Raw genomic sequence first — 20,147 nt, 5'->3', positions numbered from 1 at the left:
AACTCTTTAATTTTAACAAAACAAATATCCCCTCATATAACCTAACCAGATCTGTAAGGAAATAAAGTATGTAATATTAATATAAGGGGGGCTATCTCTATCTTTCTCATAATCCCTAAATTCAAGCATCCCAACCAATCAGCGAACCAACATCCCAGCAAGAAAGAAAGGGCTAATTTTTTCCTCCCTAAAGTTTTTTCCATCTCTCTAACCTACTGAAGGAGATAAAGGGGCTAGAACTAGATAACGTAGGTAATATCTCCATCTATCCATCCGTCCTTCTGATCCTGCCTTTTGTCCTTGTTTTCCCATGTAATATTAATATAAGGGGGGCTATCTCTATCTCTCTCATAATCCCTAAATTCAAGCATCCCAACCAGTCAGCCAACCAACATCCCAGCAAGAAAGAAAGGGATAATTTTTTCCTCCCTTATGTTTTTTCCATCTCTCTAACCTACCGAAGGAGATAAAGGGGCTAGAACTAGATAACGTAGGTAATATCTCCATTCGTCCATCCATCCTTCTGATCCTTCTTTCTATCCTTGTTTTCCCATCTCTAAGCAGTGTATTCGTTGGTTGGTTTGTTCTAAGGCAGCCCTTGGTTTTCCAAAGGTTGTATACATTTCAAAGTTCTAGACATGTAAAGACATAAATAGAGAGCTACTCCCTCCTTCCTCCTATGCCCTTTCCATACGTAATATCCTAATCAATGAAAAGGGGATATATGATTGTTCAATAGCTCAGAGGATAACCTGATAAAGTGTATTCGGCCTGTATCCCATAAATTCCTAGCTAAAAAATCATGTTCGTGAGATAAGTCCCCATCCATCCATGAGGCAATAAGAGGCTTCAAAATGTTTCTATGAGACTGAAAAGATTTGGCATAAAAGGTATCCAGGAAAAAAGGTTAAGAGGACTAAAAATGTTATTCAAATGAGGTTTATAAAGAAGAGGCTTAAAAGTGCCCAATAGCAGTTGCGTTAGATCACCTAAAAATGCAAGTACCCCCACTTTATTAATAGAAAATACATTTTAAGGCTCGTTGTGTGACCCCCTAGATAGAAGGCGCATTCATAGAGATTATTATTTGGAATTCCCATCCAAGTCTGAGTCCAAACGAGCATAAATAGGGTTCCTAGCCCTAGGTCGGATTTACATTACAAAAGGGTCCATTCCTTCTCTCGGTCTGGAGTAACCATGGAATGGTTGGATAAGGAGTTAGGGGAATGGGTACACCTCACGCTGGGGACTACCACCTAATTCATCCCCTCTTTTCACTACTTCTGGCCAGTAGGATTAGCAGAAGATTCAATTCCCAATCTAGTCCAATATGTTCGATCAATCTCGTGAGTTGGTAACATATCTTAATTGAGAAGCTCATCTGTTAACAACATGGATAAACCTCAGTCTTCTGGTGGGGAACACGGTAAACCTAATAAATCCCATTCAGTGTTGGATCAGGACCTTGTATTTTCTCTTGGCCAACCATTTATGTGGTATATCTCTATCTTTTGGCCATTGAAGGGGGCCCTTTCTCTTGCCTGTTTTCAACTTGGCTCAACCTCCTTGATATGAATGTCTCTATCTATTCCCTCCTTCGTGAGGTACGGTCTATTTGCAGGTGGACTTGGCTGATGGGTGAGTTTGAGGAATGGGTGCAACCACCCAACTTGATTTTAGAGTGATAGGCCACCCCACTTGTTTTACGGATGGGCACTCACCTCAAGTATGCCCCCACCTAAAATACAGGTCCACCCTTTCACTAGCAAATTGACCATTTACACATTGCATTCTCTATCATCCCAAGACATATACTACCAAGTTTTCATTCTCACCGCTTGTTTAGATCTAATTGAATTATTGGGTGGTGGGGAAGTGGGTGTCATTTCTGAACTAGTACCGGTGCTAAAGCCTAATCACATATATATAGAACGGAAAATATAATAAATTAATGCCTCGCCTTATTTCTTCCCCTCACGAAACTGAGTATTTTAGATTGGAATTATATATTAGATTATCCACTAATCTCTTTCATGATTAATTTGGCACCTAAATTGAATTGGTGCGTCTCATTTCTTTTGCTAACTAAAGATCTAATAAAGAGAGGACACAACGAAAATGAGAGATCTCTTGGTATACGAACGAGATTATACAATATTCTGGTACGATCGATGATTCGAGCGGAGATTCCATACGATGCTAAATTGTAATTACATATATCAATAATGACTAGGATAAATGGTTAGCAAAGAGTCACTGTTTAGCGCTCCCCTCTTGGGAAAAGTAAGGAAATCTAGAGTGATTCCAACAACCCTTCATTATGCTCTTTGAGGAGCCCCAAACTTATATTATGCTATTCCTAGTTAGGAAATAGATATCACAAGTGTTGGTAGCGAACTCTTGAGCACTATATCTATAAGGATAGGAACAAAACACAGTTTTGGGTGGAAGGTTATCCCAAGCAACACTTCGCTATGCTCTTGAGCGAGATACAGATATATCGAAAATAGATACCATTCTATCGCTAACCAGCGAAATAGATATGGAACCATACCTGTAAGGACCTGCGGTCCGGGTCATCTTCACCGTGCGAAGCGCGTACGAGGAGCATGTGCGAAATGCGGTTGAACGAGCCTTCAATGACTTCATATAGGTGTTGGGCAAGCGTTGAGGGGGCGGTCCCATGAGTTGGGTGGGCCGACCCTCCTCCTGGGTGAGACAACGCAACATGAGCGAGTCGGCTGGGCATTTGGCGTGGGTTGACCGGGTGACACAACCTGCCACCCACTCAGATACATAGGCGAATGGTTTTTGGAGGCAAACCATCATTCACAACATTATTTATCTACAAGCTGGGTTGGAGTGCGAAGTTGGACGCAGGTTGAGAAGTGCGAAGGCGCAGGGAGATGTGCCCGCACTTCGGGCAAAGCGTTCAGGTAGTGAGTTGTTTGGAAAAACTCAGGTGAGGTCGTTGTGAAAAATACTCGGGTGAGGTCATTCGAGCAAACCGGGTGAGGTCGTTCGGGCGGACTCGAGTGAAGTCGTCAGGTGACCCGAGTGAAGTCGTTGGGGTGGACCGAGTGAGGTCGCTCGAGCAGACTCAGGTGAAGTCGTTGGGCAACTCGGGTGAAGTCGTTTAGGCAGACTCGGGTGCAGTCGTCGGGCGACCGGGGTGAAGTCATGTGGCGACTCAAGTGAAGTTGTTCGGGTGAAGGCATTCGGGCGAACCCGTGTGAGTCGTGCAAAGGCAACTCAGGTGAGTCATGCCAAGGAAACTCTGGTGAGTCATGCAAAGATACGGGTGGATGTGTAGATGGGCGGCCGGGGGAGGACGCATCGTGCACACCGAAACGAAGACATGGTTGAAATGTGTGGACGGGCAAACCGAGTAGGCCGCGCCATGCACTACGAGACGGCGGAAATGGTGAAGTATTGAATCGAAGGTCGTGAATGAGAGTCGAGCAGACGGTACTGTGTGCAGTCCACCGAATGGAGGTCGGGTAGGGTAACACGATTTAGGCGTTTGATGACCAAACAGAGAGCGAGTCTGGTGAAGACGTGCAATGAGGTGAACGGAGGGTTGGTGAATCGTGCAACGATCGTGCAAAGGTGCCGACGTGCTAGGCAATCAAGTTTGCCGAAAGTTGGAAATTTGGCTAAGTATAAATTTGGAGTTTCCCGAGATTTAGCTTATACTTTGTAAAAGTGGAAAATTATGTATATTGATATCAGGCAGACTCATATTGCAAGGAGTTTCCCCTCCCTTTATATTGTTGTGCATTTCTCTTGTATAATGCTGTTATGATGAATATGTATGGGTTTTCATCTGTATAAAGGATAAAGATAATACTTGGTAATGAAAAATAAACTGAGTATGAATGTTAGGCGTAGTCCATGAACATAAGTATTGGTGAAAAGAAAGTGTTCGGTGGTGCTGCACCTCGCTATAGTGCGGTTGGAAGATTACCGCCAGTGTAGGGGTGTGACAAATGGTATCAGAGCTAGTGAACTAAATTAAGGAGCTGATTCTACGAAGGCCGAAGACTTGAAAGGGAGTTCAATTTTTGCAGGTGATAGGTGGAATATCAGGGTGATTCAGGTGAATGGTGAAATAGGTTTACTAGAGGTGTCGCTTAGTGCTTGGGCCACGTTGAACAACAAGATATGGCAGGTTTGGAAGAATGTGAAGGGAAGCTCTTGCTTACCTTATACAGGTTGAAGTGGATGAAAGAAGAGAACCCGTAGATTCGAAAGGAACTTGAAGTCTTAGAAAATAATGTTGAAGATGAATTTTTTCAACTTGGTTGAACAATGGAGCAGGATGAAGTTGCAGATTGTGCTGACAAGGAAGAGGAAGTCGTGATGTTTGAGGATGTTGCAAATATGACCATGATGGAGGATGAACTTGAGATTGATCAAGTTGGACCAGTATAGTGCAAATTTCAGACATGGATGGATGAGGATACTCGTGTGGAGGAGCCTCATGATGATGAAGTAAGTATTGATACTTGTGTTTCACTTGAGAATTTGGTAGATGAATCATATGCAAGGAAGGGAAAAATCAGTTTTCCGATGCTAGGAAGGATCTTACCATGGATGTCTATGATGAGACCTTGTATGGAGAAGCAAGGATTTTTACTGTTGCAGGACTTGTTGGGGTTGTTTGTGACCTTATGGTAGAAGGTACAAGGGCCTGTGACAAGGGAGAAACATGATAATCATTGCAGAAGAATGGGTCATGCTTTAGCCACATGGGGAATTAGCTAAGTGCCCGGCATGACTCACGGATAGATTGGAGGAGGGCACACACTTGAGGTATGATGATACTTGGGTGAACTTCTCATGGCCAAGACCAAGAGAAAGTCTTGGTTGAACCTTTAGTGGGGGAGCTATGATAGAGAGACTCATGTGATGATGATATGGTTGAGTGACCGAGTTCACTAGACCGAAGATTGCAGACTTGGATGGGGATAACCAATTGTTGTGATGGGTCTACTTAGTTGGACTACATGGGCAACTTAGTCATGGACATCAGGTTGGTGACATGGAGATGTTTTACTTATGAGCCGATGGAGATGTTGTGCACTCTTGTACAATAAGGCTATGGACTTGGATGGAATTGTGAGCAGACTATGGAGCATTCTTACTACATGGAGAGCTAAGGCATCTTGCAGAGACCTTTGGGCTGAGACTTGTATGCTTGCTGAGATTTTGGTTGGAGATGACTCATACAGCTCATGATGACATGAGGTTGTGACTTTTGACGGCTTCATATATGGTGGACTTAGAGGATCTGATGCATTGAGGAGTTGAGGTCAGAGACTTTGATGCAGGATGGGGTGCATAATTTCGAGTACATATATGGGTGTGGCTTGGATGAGTGACTTGATGTGGAGGATCGATATGAGACACTTTGGAGTGATGGAGTTACAACGATGATGATGCCTTGGTGACAACACTTGGGCATTGGTTGAGCTAAAACTTAACCATTTTGACACATGGGAGCTGATTGATCTATGATCATGGGCAGCACATGGATAGGTGAGATAGGTGTATACTTGTTTCTATGACAGACTTGAGGAGATAATTTCTTCACCTTGAGGAGATGGATGTTTTGCAGATGGATGATGATGTTGGGATAGATGCGACTGATTTCATGCAGCACATTGACACCAAACATCATGGACAACATGTTGCAGATGAGATGGAACTACTTCATGGCCCTAAGCATGGCTTACACTTATATGGAGATGGATTCTTAATCGATTTGATGATGTGACAGGATGTTCTGAGAAACGACTGATGATGACATGAGGATGGACATTCTTATGATTTGGATGTGATAGTTGGATTAGCTACCCAACTAGTTTGAGTCATGAGGGCGCGCAGTGTGTAGAGATGTGTTAGCATTGTGTTGGAGTATCATGGCAACAGTTCACACGATGACAATACATGATGAGGTTGACATGAAATGTTGCAGTGGGCATGTAGCTTGAGATGGAGGGGCCAACCTTCCACGATGGGGAGCAGCATGTGGATATTGTGACAAGGTAGTTGATGATCATGGATTGGGATGATTTTCCGATGTATGACACACCAGTAGGGTGTATGCCTTGGTATGGATATCTTGGTGACAGATGATTGCCGGGATGAGATATTGTCGAGGATGACAATGATTTCAGGTGGGGGAGGATGTAAGGACCAGCGAGCCGGGTCATCTTCACCGTGCGAAGTGCATGCGAGGAGCATGTGCAAAATGTAGTTGAACAAACCTTAGACGAGTTCATATAGGCGTTGGGCGAGCGTTTAGGGGGTGGTCCCACGAGTTGGGTGGGCCGACCCTCCTCCTAGGCAAGACATCGCAACATGAATGAGTCGACTGGGCGTTTGGCGTGGGTCGGCTAAGTGACACAACCCGCCACCCGCTCATATACATAGGTGAACGGTTTGTGGAGGCAAACCATCATTCACAACATGGTTTATCCACGAGCTGGGTTGCAGTTCGAAGTTGGACGCAGGTTGGGAAGTGCGAAGGCACAGGGAGATGTGCCCGCACTTCGAGTAAAGCGTTCAGGCAGCCAGTCATTTGGCATAACTTGGGTGAGGTCGTCTGGTAGGAAACTCGGGTGAGGTCGTCGAGCAGAAAACTCTGGTGAGGTCGTTCGGGCGAACTGGATGAGGTCGTTTGGGTAGATTCAGGTGAAGTCGTTGAGTGACCTAGGTGAAGTCGTTCGAGCGGACCAGGTGAGGTCGTTCGGGCAGACTCATGTGAAGTCGTCGAGCGACCCAAGTGAAGTCGTTTGGGCGAACTCGGGTGAAGTCGGCGGGCGATCGGGTGAAGTCGTGTGGCGACTCGGGTGAAGTCGTTCGAGTGAAGGCGTTCAGGCAAACCCAAGTGAGTCGTGCGAATGCAACTTGGGTGAGTCTTGCAAAGGCAACTCGGGTGAGTCATGGTACGGGTGGACGTGTGGACGGGCGAGGGCACGTTGTGCATGTTGAAACGAAGACACGGTTGAAACGTGCGGATGGGCAACTCGAGTAGGGTGCACCGTGCACTACGAGATGGTGGAAACGGTGAAGTATTGAATCGAAGGTCATGAACGAGAGTCAGGCAGATGGTACTGCGTGTAGCCCACCGAACGGAGGTCGAGCAGACGGTACTGCGTGCGGCCCACCGAATGGAGGTCGGGCAGGGTAACACGATTTGGGCGTTTGCTGACCAAACGGAGAGCGAGTCGAGTAAAGACGTGCAACGAGGTGAATGAAGGGTCGGTGAGTCATGCGGCAACTGTGTGGAAGTGTTGATGAGCTGGGCAACCAAGTTTGCCAAAAGTTGGAAATTTGACTAGGTGTAAATTTGGGATTTCCCAAGATTTAACTTATACTTGGTAAAAGTGGAAAATTATGTATATTGATATCGGGCAGACTCATATTGCACGGAGTTGCCCCTCTCTTTACATTGTTGTGCATTTCTCTTGTATAATGCTGTAATGATGAATATGTATGGATTTTCCTCTGTATAAAGGATAAAGATAATGGATTTAAGACCTCTGTGGTACATTATTTTTGAATTATTCACCGGAGAATCCACAGTAAGAACTTATTTCTGTCAACGTTTCGAATCCCAACCGGGATCCATCATCAGGACAACTAGAATGCTTGATAGAAGAAGAGCAGATTTTAGGGTTTAAATAGAAATGAGGAGAGAAAGGAGGGAAGGTCGGCTCTCAATTTTTGAGAAGTCGGCTGCCTCTGATTTAATTAATTAATTAATTTTTTTATTTTTTTTAATAAGTTATTATTACTTTTAATTCTTATTAATATAATAATAAGTAAAATTAATTAATATATATTATTAATGAGATGATTATAATTATTTTTATTTTTATTATCCATTATTATTATTAAAACAATAATTAATAATTAGAACTATTAATTATCAAAATTAATGATTATTATTATTATTTTAATTATTATTATTAATATAATTATTAGTAATATTAATTATAATATCAATAATATATATTATTATTAAAATAATTGAAATAATTATAATTATTTAATTATTATTAATATAATTATTAGTAAAAAAATTTAATGATCAAAATTAATGATTATTATTATTACTTATTTTATTTATTATTAATTATTATTAATTAATCTAATAATAATAAAGAGAAATAATTATTAATAGGAATATTATGGTTATTAATAATAATTATTATTTTATTTAATAAAAATAATAATTAGAATTAATAATATTAAATAATGATTAAATAAATTTATTTTTTTAATCCTAGAAATTAGAATTTAATATTTAATATTTATTATAATAATTTTATTTTATTTTTATTTTTATTTATTTTTTAGTACAATGATAATTATATTCTTAATTTTATAATTATTCTAATTAAGAATATAATTATCATTGTACTAAAATAAATAAATAAATAAATAATATATTATAATAAATATTAAATTCTAATTTCTATATGCTAGGATTAAAAAAATAAATAAATTATTTAATCATTATTTAATATTATTAATTCTAATTATTATTTTTATTAAATGAATTAATAATTATTATTAATAACCATAATATTTTTATTAATAATTATTTCTCTTTATTATTAATAGATTAATTAATAATAAATAAATAAAATGACATTATTTTTTGTTTTTCACAATGCAACAAAGTTTATTGTTTGTCAGAGTGTAGAAACTGAGAGATACGAGCTTGACAGGAGCGATGCGTGCTAGGGTTAGCATCAACGGACAACGCTGACAAAGGTTGCAGGAAGATTCAGACGAAGGCGAGACCCCTCAGCTCTGCGGGGACAGCGTACCCCGACTTGCAGTCACGGGTTGGTCTCGGGGATCTCAACAGCAAACGGGATTCTGATCCCCAGAAAACGCCCTGAGCGGAATGGGGGAGCCAAGGGGGGGGGGGGAGAGATCCCCTCCTTCAAAAACGTGGTAATGGGTGAGACCATCAAAGGAGGAGAACAACAAATGGAGAAGGAAGGTTATGCCCCAGTAATGGGTAATCTGTGGCAAAAAAGAATGAGAGGTAAATGCCTACCTAGGGCTCAAAAACAACCAAGGTATGTGGTTCCCCACAACAAGCTGGAAGAGTATAATAGCTACATGAAAGACCATGCCATAATATGTCGCTTTGTTGGGTATTGGCCTTCTGAGCGGGAACTCTACAGATGGATTGACCAGCGATGGCGACCTAGGGGACAGGTAGATCTCAAACTTGGAGCCCAAGGTTTTTTCACAGCAATCTTCTCCAATCTGGAAGATAAAGACTGGATCTTTGAGGAGGGACCATATTTCTTGAACAATGCAGGCCTGTTCATGAAATATTGGGAAGAGAGATACAATCCGGAAAAGGAAAAAATGCTTGCTGCACCAGTCTGGGTCAGATTGTTTGGGCTTCCTGATGAGTTCTGGGACCCTGAAACTCTGAAGGGAATAGGCAATACGATTGGGAGCTTTGTCAAAATTGCCGAGGCTACGAAACGAGGTAAGTACAATGCTTATGCGAGAATCTGTGTTTATATAAATCTGGCAGAGCCTCTCCTAGAAACTGTCGAAGTAGAGTATCATGATGAAATCTGGAAACAGCCAGTTGATTACGAACATATCCCCTTTCGATGCCGCATCTGCCATGAATATGGCCATTTATACAGGCAATGTCCTCTGAACAAAGAGGAAGAATCCAAGAAAAGACAGGATGATCAACAGAGAAATGCTGAGAAAGGTTTTCAACAGGTAGTAAGGAAGAAATGACAGAACAGAGAGACATCAAAGACCCAACCACAGGAAAAACCGAGAAAAATAAATAATCAAAACAAATTTCAGGTACTACAGAGTGAAGATGAAGATTATGAAGTAAACCTAGAAGATGATGAGGACCCGGAAAATACCCCCATGGAAATAGCGGGAGAGTAGAAAGGAAAGGAAAACGAAACAAATATAAACAAAGCAAACAGAGAAAAACCAAAGGAGATATCAACAGAAACAGAACAGGAATCTAAGATGGAAGTGGAAATCCCGCCTGAAAACGAAGCAGAAGAGGAGAAAAATATGAGAAGGTTACTCCAGGAATGGAAATATTTGGATAGCAGGTTCATACCTGAAAAACAAAAACAACTGTATAAGGAAGTTTTCAAGAAATATAAAGAGAAAAAAGGAGAGCCCCCGGATAACCCAACCATGACAGAAAGCGAACAGGGGAATGAGGATAAAGGAATGACCAACTCTGGCAAAAACAACAGGAAAAGAGGCCGAAAACCAATGAGCGAGACCATCCAGACGGTGGGGGAAATTTTGATAAACTCAGGAAAGGTGATACCTCTGTCGGAGGTATTCTTCCCCTCTTACAAAAAGTTTTAAATGATAGTGATCAGTTGGAATATTAGGGGTTTGCATAGTAAAGGCAAACAGAGGTATTTGAAGGATAAGTTGAAAAAGGAGAAACCTAGTGTTATGATCTTACAGGAAACAAAGATTTTGATCCAGCAGCTCGAAGAAATAATAGAAAAAAGTAGGTTACAGTATCAAGTGATTGGACAAGATGCAATCGGTTCTGCAGGAGGTATTGCAGTCCTGTGGAACCCCAATGAAATCATCATAGAAAACTGGTCCAGTATGAGCGGCATCCTCACTGGGCTAGGCAGGATAGTCGGAACCAATCATCAGGTGGTCATCTCAGGAGTCTACGGCCCTCCGACCCCTGGGAAAAAAGAGCAGTTCATAAACAGTTTCAAATCGGTCCGCAGACTTTACCCTGAAGCTGCTTGGATCACTGGGGGAGACTTTAACCTGATCAGATCCTTGGAAGAGAAGAAAGGAGGGACTAGGAAGAGGGATCACTTCATGGACAATTTCAATGATATGATAGCAGAACTTAGGCTTGTTGACGTCCAGACTATCAATGGGGTCTACACGTGGAACAACAGAAGGGAAGGTAAGAATCAAATTGCTTCCAGATTAGATAGATTTCTAATATCTGAAGACATTATGAACAAAGATGTTTTCGTAGAGGCCAAAATTATTCCATCTTTGGGATCAGACCATTGGCCGATTAGATTAGAGGTGGATATCAAGAAGATTCAGGGGAAAAGACCTTTCAGATTTGAAGCCTTTTGGTTGAGGGACCCTGATTTCATCAAGAAAGTAGAGGAGTGGTGGAATCAATGTACCAGTCAAGGCAGATGTAGAATGCATACATTCCAGCTTAAACTGAAAGAGCTGAAAAATAGAATAAAAAAATGGAACAAAGAGGAATTTGGCAATATTTTGGAAGATAAACAAAAACTGGAAGGGGAAATGGCAGATCTGCAGCAGAAGGTAATTTTGGAAGGCAGAACAGAGGAAAGCATCAACAGGGAAGGGGTAATCCTTGGAAGATTGGAAGAGAGACGAAAGCAAGAGGAGATCCTATGGCGCCAGAAATCTAGGATAAAATGGTTAAGAGAGGGAGAGAAAAATACAAAATTCTTTCACCAGACAATGATCAAACATAGGCAGGGAAATAGAATACTTTCGATTAAAGACAGGAATGAGAAAAGGGTGGTAGAGCAGAATGAGATAGAACAAGTTCTAATGGATTACCACAAAGAGATGCTAACAGAACCCCAAGTGGATAGATCGGGAGCCATTCAAGAGATCTGTTCAGCCATTCCCAGTCTGGTCACTGAGGATCAAAACAAAGCACTCATGAGGGCCGTGACCTTAGAAGAGTTGGAGGAAGTTGTGAAGACTATGAAAAAAGGGACTGCTCCTGGGCCGGATGGCTTCACAGTGGACTTCTACCAGGCAAGCTGGCACTTCTTGGGAAGCGAGATACTGGACATAGTAGAAGAATCAAGAATAAATCAAAAGGTATGGCCTGCTCTTAACTCTACCTTTTTTGCCCTCATACCTAAGGGAGACAACTTAGAAGAGGCGAGTGGCTTCAGACCTATAGCTCTTTGTAATGTCATTTACAAAATGATAACATCCCTGATTGCCAAGAGACTAAAACCTCTCTTGGACAATCTTATCTCGGCTGAACAAACTGGTTTTGTGGAAGGAAGGAAAATACTTGATGGGCTGGTGGTAACACAGGAGGTGATTCACTCTCTAAAGGTTAAAAAACAAAAAGGAATGTTGATCAAATTGGATTTATCCAAAGCATATGATAGGCTTAACTGGAAGTATCTGGAAACTGTCCTGGAGAGATTTGGTTTTCACCAAAGATGGATTGCTTGGATTCATAACCTGATCTCCTCTCCCCACTTTTCTATTCTGGTTAACGGAAGTCCCTCAAAAACTTTCAATGCCTCCAGAGGCATTCGACAGGGTGACCCATTGTCTCCTTTTCTATTCATTCTAGCCGCTGAAGGACTAGGTCGATTTATTAAACAGGAAAGAGCAGCAAACAGAATCAAAGGGTTGCAACTTTGGGGAAACAACCTGCCTCTAACACATCAACAATTTGTTGATGACATTATGATGTTCGGGGAACCAACGGTAAGAGAAGTTCGACATCTTAAGAGAATCCTAGACTTATTTGCCAAGGCCTCTGGGTTAGAAATTAATAGAGACAAGTCATGCATCTTCATCTTCAATACAATGGATCAGGTCAAATCCCATCTAATTAGAATTCTTGGATTCAAGAGGGGAGAATTACCTACTAAATATTTAGGTAATATTCTGGACCTCACCTCAAAAAAGGTGAAGAACTGGCAAGGAGTTCTTGACAAACTAAATAACAAGGTCTCAAATTGGGCTTTCAGAGTTCTGAATATTGCTGGCAGAGTTGTTCTTGCCAAGTCGGTCCTTCAGGCTATTCCTATATACCCATTAGCGGTTATGGCTGCCCCAGCAGGGGTTTGTGCTAAAATCAGGGAAATCATAAGGAAATTTATTTGGAGTGGTTCTGATCAGAAGAAAAAATGGGCCCTGGTCTCGTGGAGTCAGCTAATAGAGCGAAAAGAAAAAGGAGGTTTAGGTCTAAGGGACCCGGAAATTCTTAATAGGGTTTTGGGAGCTAAACTGTGGTGGAGGTGGCTCAGTGGTGGAAATGATCTGTGGAAAAACATATGGAGGACCGAATACAGAATGCCAAACTCTCCGGCCGATATCCTAAGACAGCAGGAAATCCCCAAAGGATCCTCTATCTGGGAACTTGCCTCCCAAAACAGAGATCTAATTAGCAACCATACCTTCTGGGAAATTAGAGGAGGCAGTGAAGCTAACTTCTGGGAGGATAGGTGGCAACAACGAGAAAGGTTAAATAACAATCAGGACCTCCTGCAGATTCGAGGTAGAATTGAAGGAAACAGACCCAGTGTTAAGGATTATTGGAAAACAAATGAACTGTCGGAGGGATGGAGAGTCTGGGAGGACCCGACAGAGTGGGATAGTGAACTTACCCCAGAGCTCCAGGAACATTACAGAAAAGAAATGGGATCAAGGAAAATCAGAGAACGACATGGGAAAGACATCCTTCGGTGGGGATACTCTATGAAAGGAATATTTACAACGAAAGAGGCCTATTACTTAATGGACTCTCAAGACAGAGGTGACAGGAATGTGGAATGGAAAACAATCTGGGAAAGCAACTGGTGGCCTAAGGTGTCCATCTTTGTATGGCTAGCCTCAAAAAACAAAATTCTGACCTGGGATCGAATCCAGAAGAAAGGATTCATTGGCCCCTCCCGATGCTACCTATGCAACAACGATACCGAGACTAGAGATCATTTGTTGGTCAAATGTTCCTACACAGAGCAACTTTGGAGGACGACTAAACGACTGTTCAACAAAGCAGGTTTTCATACCAGAGAATTTACTGAATTGGTTTTCCAGTGGAGCAAGGAAACCTTTCAGTGCAAGGTTGTCCAGAGGGCATGGAACCTTATCTCTCCCTTCATACTCTGGATGGTCTGGAAGGAACGAAATAGGAGGGTGTTTCAGAATTCTGCGAAAGGTCCAGAGGTTATTTGGGACCGGGTGATAGAGAGTATGCGAGAGACTATCCTGGTCGAGAAGTGGGCGAATGATGATTGGAAAACTAACTCGGAAGAACATGAAATTTTAAACAAGTTAAATCTTAAAATGGAGATGGTTCACTTTAAATGTTCGGCCATTCAGGACATGCGAACTCAAAGTCCAGACAAGTTCAGGTATCCGCGAGATCATTTTATCAAGGTCAACTTCGACGGGGCCTCGAAGGGGAACCCGGGCGAAGCTGGCTTCGGGGGAATCTTCAGAGACAGTAACCACCAAGTAAGATGGATTTTTGCGGACTGGGGAGGGCAGATGACCAATAATGAGGCCGAGTTCTGGGCCCTGCATCAAGGTTTACGTATTGCCATTAGGAACGGTTATACCAACCTGGAAATTACAGGGGATTCGAAGATTGCTGTGGACATGATGAGAAGGCTCAGTAATGGGTAGGCATGGGAGAAAGTAACCAAAAGCTGGTGCACTGCGGGCATTATTCAAGAAATTGCAGGCTTCATTAAGCGCATCGATTATAGACTCATTAGCCATGTTCGTCGGAAAGGGAACCAGCCTGCTGACTGGCTAGCCAATTGGGGCTGCCGAGGACGTGGCAACACCATGGATAGCCAATGGAGAGCTGTGGAGGGTAATCAGGAATGGAAAGAGCTGGCAGATTTAATTAAGGCCGATCATGATCATGCCACAAATGTCAATGAATGAATCAGTGAGCTGGACAAATAAGGGGAGGTGGAGGCCTCGTTTAAAGGAAAGGGTTCAAGTAGGATGTGCAAAAATCATCATTGAAGATTGCAGAGTGAAGGATCAAGACCTCGATGACAGTACAGCGACGGCGGATGGAGTGATTGGGAAAAACTACACACAAGGTAAGGTAATTAATGGTCGAACTATGAGAGGTGAAGGCTGCGGTACGCCGGACCTCACAGCAGAGGGGATTAATAACGATATGATGGCAGAGAGTAGTGGTTCACAGGTGTGCTACTGGCGGCATTTGACAACCGGAATAAGCGGTTTCACTAAGGAAAAGAATTGGATATATACCCAAAGCTGGATGAATGCCAAAGCATTGTGCGTGTTTCCAAATTGGGTAAGTGCGGAGGTTTCCATCGAGCATCACCAGAGAGCAGTGAACACACCAAGTAACCAAAGAACGAGGTGCGTCCGACCGTCGATTATTATGGAAACCAGACAGAAGCTAAGGCAGATGGAAGAGGACCAGAGTGTCGGGGAGGATAGCAGACGCCGTAAAGGCAAAATTATTATGCAGCAGGACCCTCCTTTTTCAGTTTGGGAAATTGAGGATGATTCGGAAGAAGACACAGCCATGGATGCAGGAAGTGAACGCAGATACCACCACAAAAACTCGGCGGAGGAAGGAAAGGAGCAGACGAAGGCGGATTTGACTGGTTTACAGGACTCGAAGGTCCGTCGCTACGGCATGAGGAAGCGCAGCTCGCCAACTGAAAAGGAACCAGACCGGGACGGAAAACGACCCAGAAGCTAAAAAGGTAAAGGCAAGGTGGAAGGGGAGACTTCCAAACGTGACCAGGGGAATAGAAGAAAGCAAAAAGAAACTGTCACCCATAGAATTCGCAAGGCCGAAAAGGCCTTCATTCGCAATTCCAAACCTACAGTCCGCAGACTCATGCAACACCTGGAAGAGGAATCGATCCAGGATCAATCTGACGAGGAGATGGGGGAATGGGAATTCCTTATCCCCGACCCGGGTCATACTAGAGGGCGCATGTCTTTATTTAAGCAGTCGCTCCACATCTACTGGGTCATGAAGGGGCTCATGGCCAAAGCGATGGAGCAGGTGGCAAAAGAAATGGTCAATCTGGCTAAGGGGGCTCCCGACATTCGCTACGAATTGGCCTTCCTGCGCGTAGCAATGGTCAAACAAGACGAGAAGTTGGAGGCTATCCAGCAGCTACTGAATCGAGTTCTCCCAGCGCCAGCGGAAGCAGCAACTCAGCAACCTGATGGCGGCAAAAAATGATATGAGATATGTTTAGTAACTGTAGCAATTTTTTTGGTTTTAGCTTTGTACCTGTTATAGATAGTAAAAAGCATGCAGTACAGAGCAATAGCTTTAGGCATAGTTTTAGTAAGGCTCATGATTGTATAGTTTATCTAGCTCAGACAACCAGACTGCGAGCCTTCTATTTTTGGGCTGCATTTAAAAATTATAGATGGAGCTATGACCCGGTTTCCCCTAGAGGGCGGGCAAAGACTGATTATGATATGATGTAATGTTCTTTTGATCGAGTAATAGAAAGAGAAACACCCTAGCTTACAAAAAAAAAAAAATAATAAATAAATAAAATAAAATAAGTAATAATAATAATCTTGATCATTAAAATTTTTTACTAATAATTATATTAATAATAATTAAATAATTATAATTATTTCAATTATTTTAATAATAATATATATTATTGATATTATAATTAATATTACTAATTACTAATAATTATATTAATAATAATAATTAAAATAATAATAATCATTAATTTTGATAATTAATAGTTCTAATTACTAATTATTGTTTTAATAATAATAATTGATAATAAAAATAAAAATAATTATAATCATCTCATTAATAATATATATTAATTAATTTTACTTATTATTATATTAATAAAAATTAAAATAATAATAAATTATTAAAAAATAAAAATAAAAAAAATAAAAAAATAAATAAAAAAATTAATTAATTAATTAATTAAATCAGAGGCAGCTGACTTCTCAAAAATTGAGAGTGACCTTCCCTCCTTTCTCTCCTCCTTTCTATTTAAACCCTAAAATTTTCTAGTTGTCCTGATGATGGATCCCGGTTGGGATTCGAAACGTTGGCAGAGAAAAAAAGTTCTTACTGTGAATAATTCAAAGATAAAGATAATACTTGGTAACGAAAAATAAATTAAGAATGAATGTTATGTGTAGTCATGAACATAAGTATTGGTGAAAAGAAAGTGTTCCGTGGTGCCATACCTCGCTATAATGCGGTTGGAAGGTCGGGTGAAAATTAGTGAGAAACAAAGAAACATTCACACAGATAGGGGAAAATGATAAAGCGAGGATTTCTAATCTTTCTGGCTGGTCCAATCAACCCCGGCTGGAAGAATAAATGAAACAAAAGGGCTCACTCTTGCGATATGACTTACCGCTTCGACCTTGCCGCTTGCCCTCTAGTGTGATACGTGTTCGTATCGATTTTGCTACTAGAGTCCTCTGATCGATCTTTCCCCCTCTTGGTATCTTATCTCGAACTTCTCTTGAACTTCCTGCCTGAGAGGACACATATTATTGTTGCACGCTTTCGAGCATATATCTCTCTGCCTGATAGGCTCGCCCCTATCTCGATCGCTAAACAGAATACCTAGGCAGGTTAGAACCGAAAGGCCACAGTCAGTCCCACCTGCTCTTTCTCAATTTCCTGTCGAACCCCACGCTTGGCAAAATAACCCGATGAAGAAGCATGGCGTGAGAGCTGGCTGGTTTCACCTGCCAGGCGAGAACGTTGAGGTAGTCGCTAGGGTATGGCTGGACCTTACAACCCGATAATGGAACCCATACCATGCGTCAAACCAACAGACGCAAGATATGATGTTTGTTATCCAAGTGGCTATGATAATGAAATATTGATTGAGTTAAAGTTGCCACAGGAAAAGATTATGTTTCCCATTTTGCCTACAGACGAGATATTGTGATTGAGGTTGAGAAGTTGCCACCAGATGAGAGATAAAGAAGCCATGTTCCCCACCAGAATAGATTGAGACAAGCTGTTACCATACGTTATATCAATATGCTAACCAAGTTGGCACCATATGCGAAAGATACAGAATTCACAAAACCTCACCACTAAATCTAAGGAATGAAGAAATTACATTTTTTTGGGCTTACATTCCATTATTTTATATCTCAATATAAATCTATATAAAATTGAAGTATCGTAATTATTACCAACATTAATTTCTTTCATTTTTCTTATTTAAAATATTGTTTTACTATTTTTAAAATATAACCGTCACATTGGATTATAGAGTGTCTATGCAGACAATGAATTTTTTTGAAAATATAGCGGTTATTAATTAAAATATTTTGAAATTTTGAAAAAATAATATGTTTATGTTTGTAATATATTTAAGTTTATAAAATTACTAGAATTATGTTTCTGTCTTCACTAGCTTTAAGAAGAAAATAAACATTGAAAAGATAAGAATTAATCTTCTTCAATGTAAAACTTGAAGTTGGTCAATTTCCAAAATATTTTGGGTTGAAAGAGTCTGTAGCCATATTAAAAGGGTTGAACATGAAAAGCACTTTCTCCAATTGTGAGGCTCTTACTCACATCAGCTCACATGGGCTCCTATCAACCATCAGCGCACATCAGCTCCAATCAACCAAGACAGACCTTTGTCACACTATGTCCAACCTTCTTAACTTATTAAATCATCAAAACTATAGTGATCTAAAAATGCTTCTCTCTTTCCTTTTCATAATAAAAATAAAATATTAAAAAATATCAATTACACTTTGGTATCATAACACTTCGTATCATATTAGTATAAATTGAATTAATCATCATTATTCTCAATTTTTCTTTAGAAAAATATTTTAGATATATATAATATTGGATTTGTCTCCATTGAATTTTATTTGGTAACGATGCGTTGTTTATCTATTTTGCAATCAATGTAAATGGATTTTGTATGATTTCTCCAATTTATCTAATCTCACACATAATATGCTTGCTGGGTTCCTCCACAGGGATTTATGTTCGGGATAATCACGTGGTCCATTTTACAAGAGGGTCAGACCAAGAACTGGCAGTCGGGGCGAGTTTAATTAATTCATTTGCCTCTAGTTCAATACCAAAACAACATCTGAGTTGTACGAGTCCAACCGGCAACTGTGGCTTACAAAATGGAAATAATGGAGTAATACGTTCATGTTTGGATTGCTTTCTTGAGGGAGGAGCTGTGCATCGATTTGAGTATGGTGTTAGTGTAACTGTATTTTTGGTACAAGCCCGTGGAGGAACGTGCACACTTGCACAATCGAATCCCCCAGAAACAGTGATTCACCGTGCAGAGTACGTGCTTCAAAATGGGTTTGCAAACTACGATGTAGTATCGATGAACTGTGAGGACTTCGCAATATACTGCAAGACAGGATTCATTGTTGGAAGTCATGACTCGGGAACTGGGCAAGTAGCAGTACTGCGTGCTGTAATGGGTGCTGCTCGTTATTGTTTCACTTCAAAGTACGTGTGTAGAGTTCTGTTTGCTGCTGAACCAGTAGGCGGGGCCTTCTGGACGGTTCTAAATTTTGCTATAGGGAGATATAAAAGAGATATTGGTGTTCGCGTTGATAAAATTGAGGTACCGGTGGAGTCTTTGGCGGTATGTTTTGATTCTTCAATTGGTAGTACGCCTCCAGTGGCTGGTAGTTCCATATATAGAGACAGGAGCTCCATTAACGGCACAGAATCTCTCAATAGTGCAACGCCTATGGACAGGAGCTCCATTAACGGCACAGAATCTCTCAATAACATGATGGTTTATACTTGACTCATCCTCCATGAAAGTAAAATTTTCGAGTGGTAACAGTCTTCAAGTAGAAGGATAAATTGTGTTGGGATTTAAACAAATTGAAGGTTTTATTTGGTCATGTAGCGGGTTCTGGATTGGTTTGTGTCTCAAAAGTTTCAGGTCATAAATGGTGACATAATTGTGTGTAATGGATTGAATCTTAGTTGTGGGTGCTAGATGGGTTTGTGTGATACTAAAATTGAAATGTGTGCAATTGATTTCAGAGGACTAGATTGTCAATAGATGACTGGAGTGCTTTATAATTTGTGGAAGTAATATATCCAATGTCATTCAGCGCAATCTAAATATATGCACATGGTGCCCTTGGAGTGCTATATGAATTCATATATATGGTTTCATATATATTTGTTTCTTTTTAAAGTGTTGGATTAATTAATGTAAATAGTTTAATGATATATTTCTCTTTGTTCTTAATCTGCCAGGCCTTTCAAAAATTAAGATTATGGTTTAATATATGTATTTGTTTGCTTTCAATGTTTTGGATTGATTATGGTTTATATTTCAATGTATTGG

General features: G+C 40.8%; 1 protein-coding gene across 1 annotated transcript in view; it reads left to right on the top strand.

Annotated features, from left to right (window-relative positions):
• The window catches only part of LOC149247623 (protein LEAD-SENSITIVE 1-like), a 54,068-nt gene extending 34,128 nt beyond the window's left edge, over positions 1 to 19,940 (top strand). Inside the window, exon 2 of the mRNA XM_089455911.1 lies at positions 18,790 to 19,940. Within this exon, the coding sequence (XP_089312037.1) occupies positions 18,790 to 19,592 (803 nt within the window). The 3' untranslated portion in view covers positions 19,593 to 19,940. The remainder of the gene's footprint in view (positions 1 to 18,789) is intronic.
• The last annotated feature ends 207 nt before the right edge of the window (positions 19,941 to 20,147 follow it).

The sequence above is a fragment of the Pinus tabuliformis genome, chromosome 7, assembly GCF_031772625.1.
Source record: "Pinus tabuliformis cultivar Carrire ecotype Pingquan chromosome 7, CPIR1, whole genome shotgun sequence".
NCBI classification, from domain to species: Eukaryota; Viridiplantae; Streptophyta; class Pinopsida; order Pinales; family Pinaceae; genus Pinus; species Pinus tabuliformis.
This window is presented reverse-complemented; position numbering and strand designations above follow the sequence as displayed.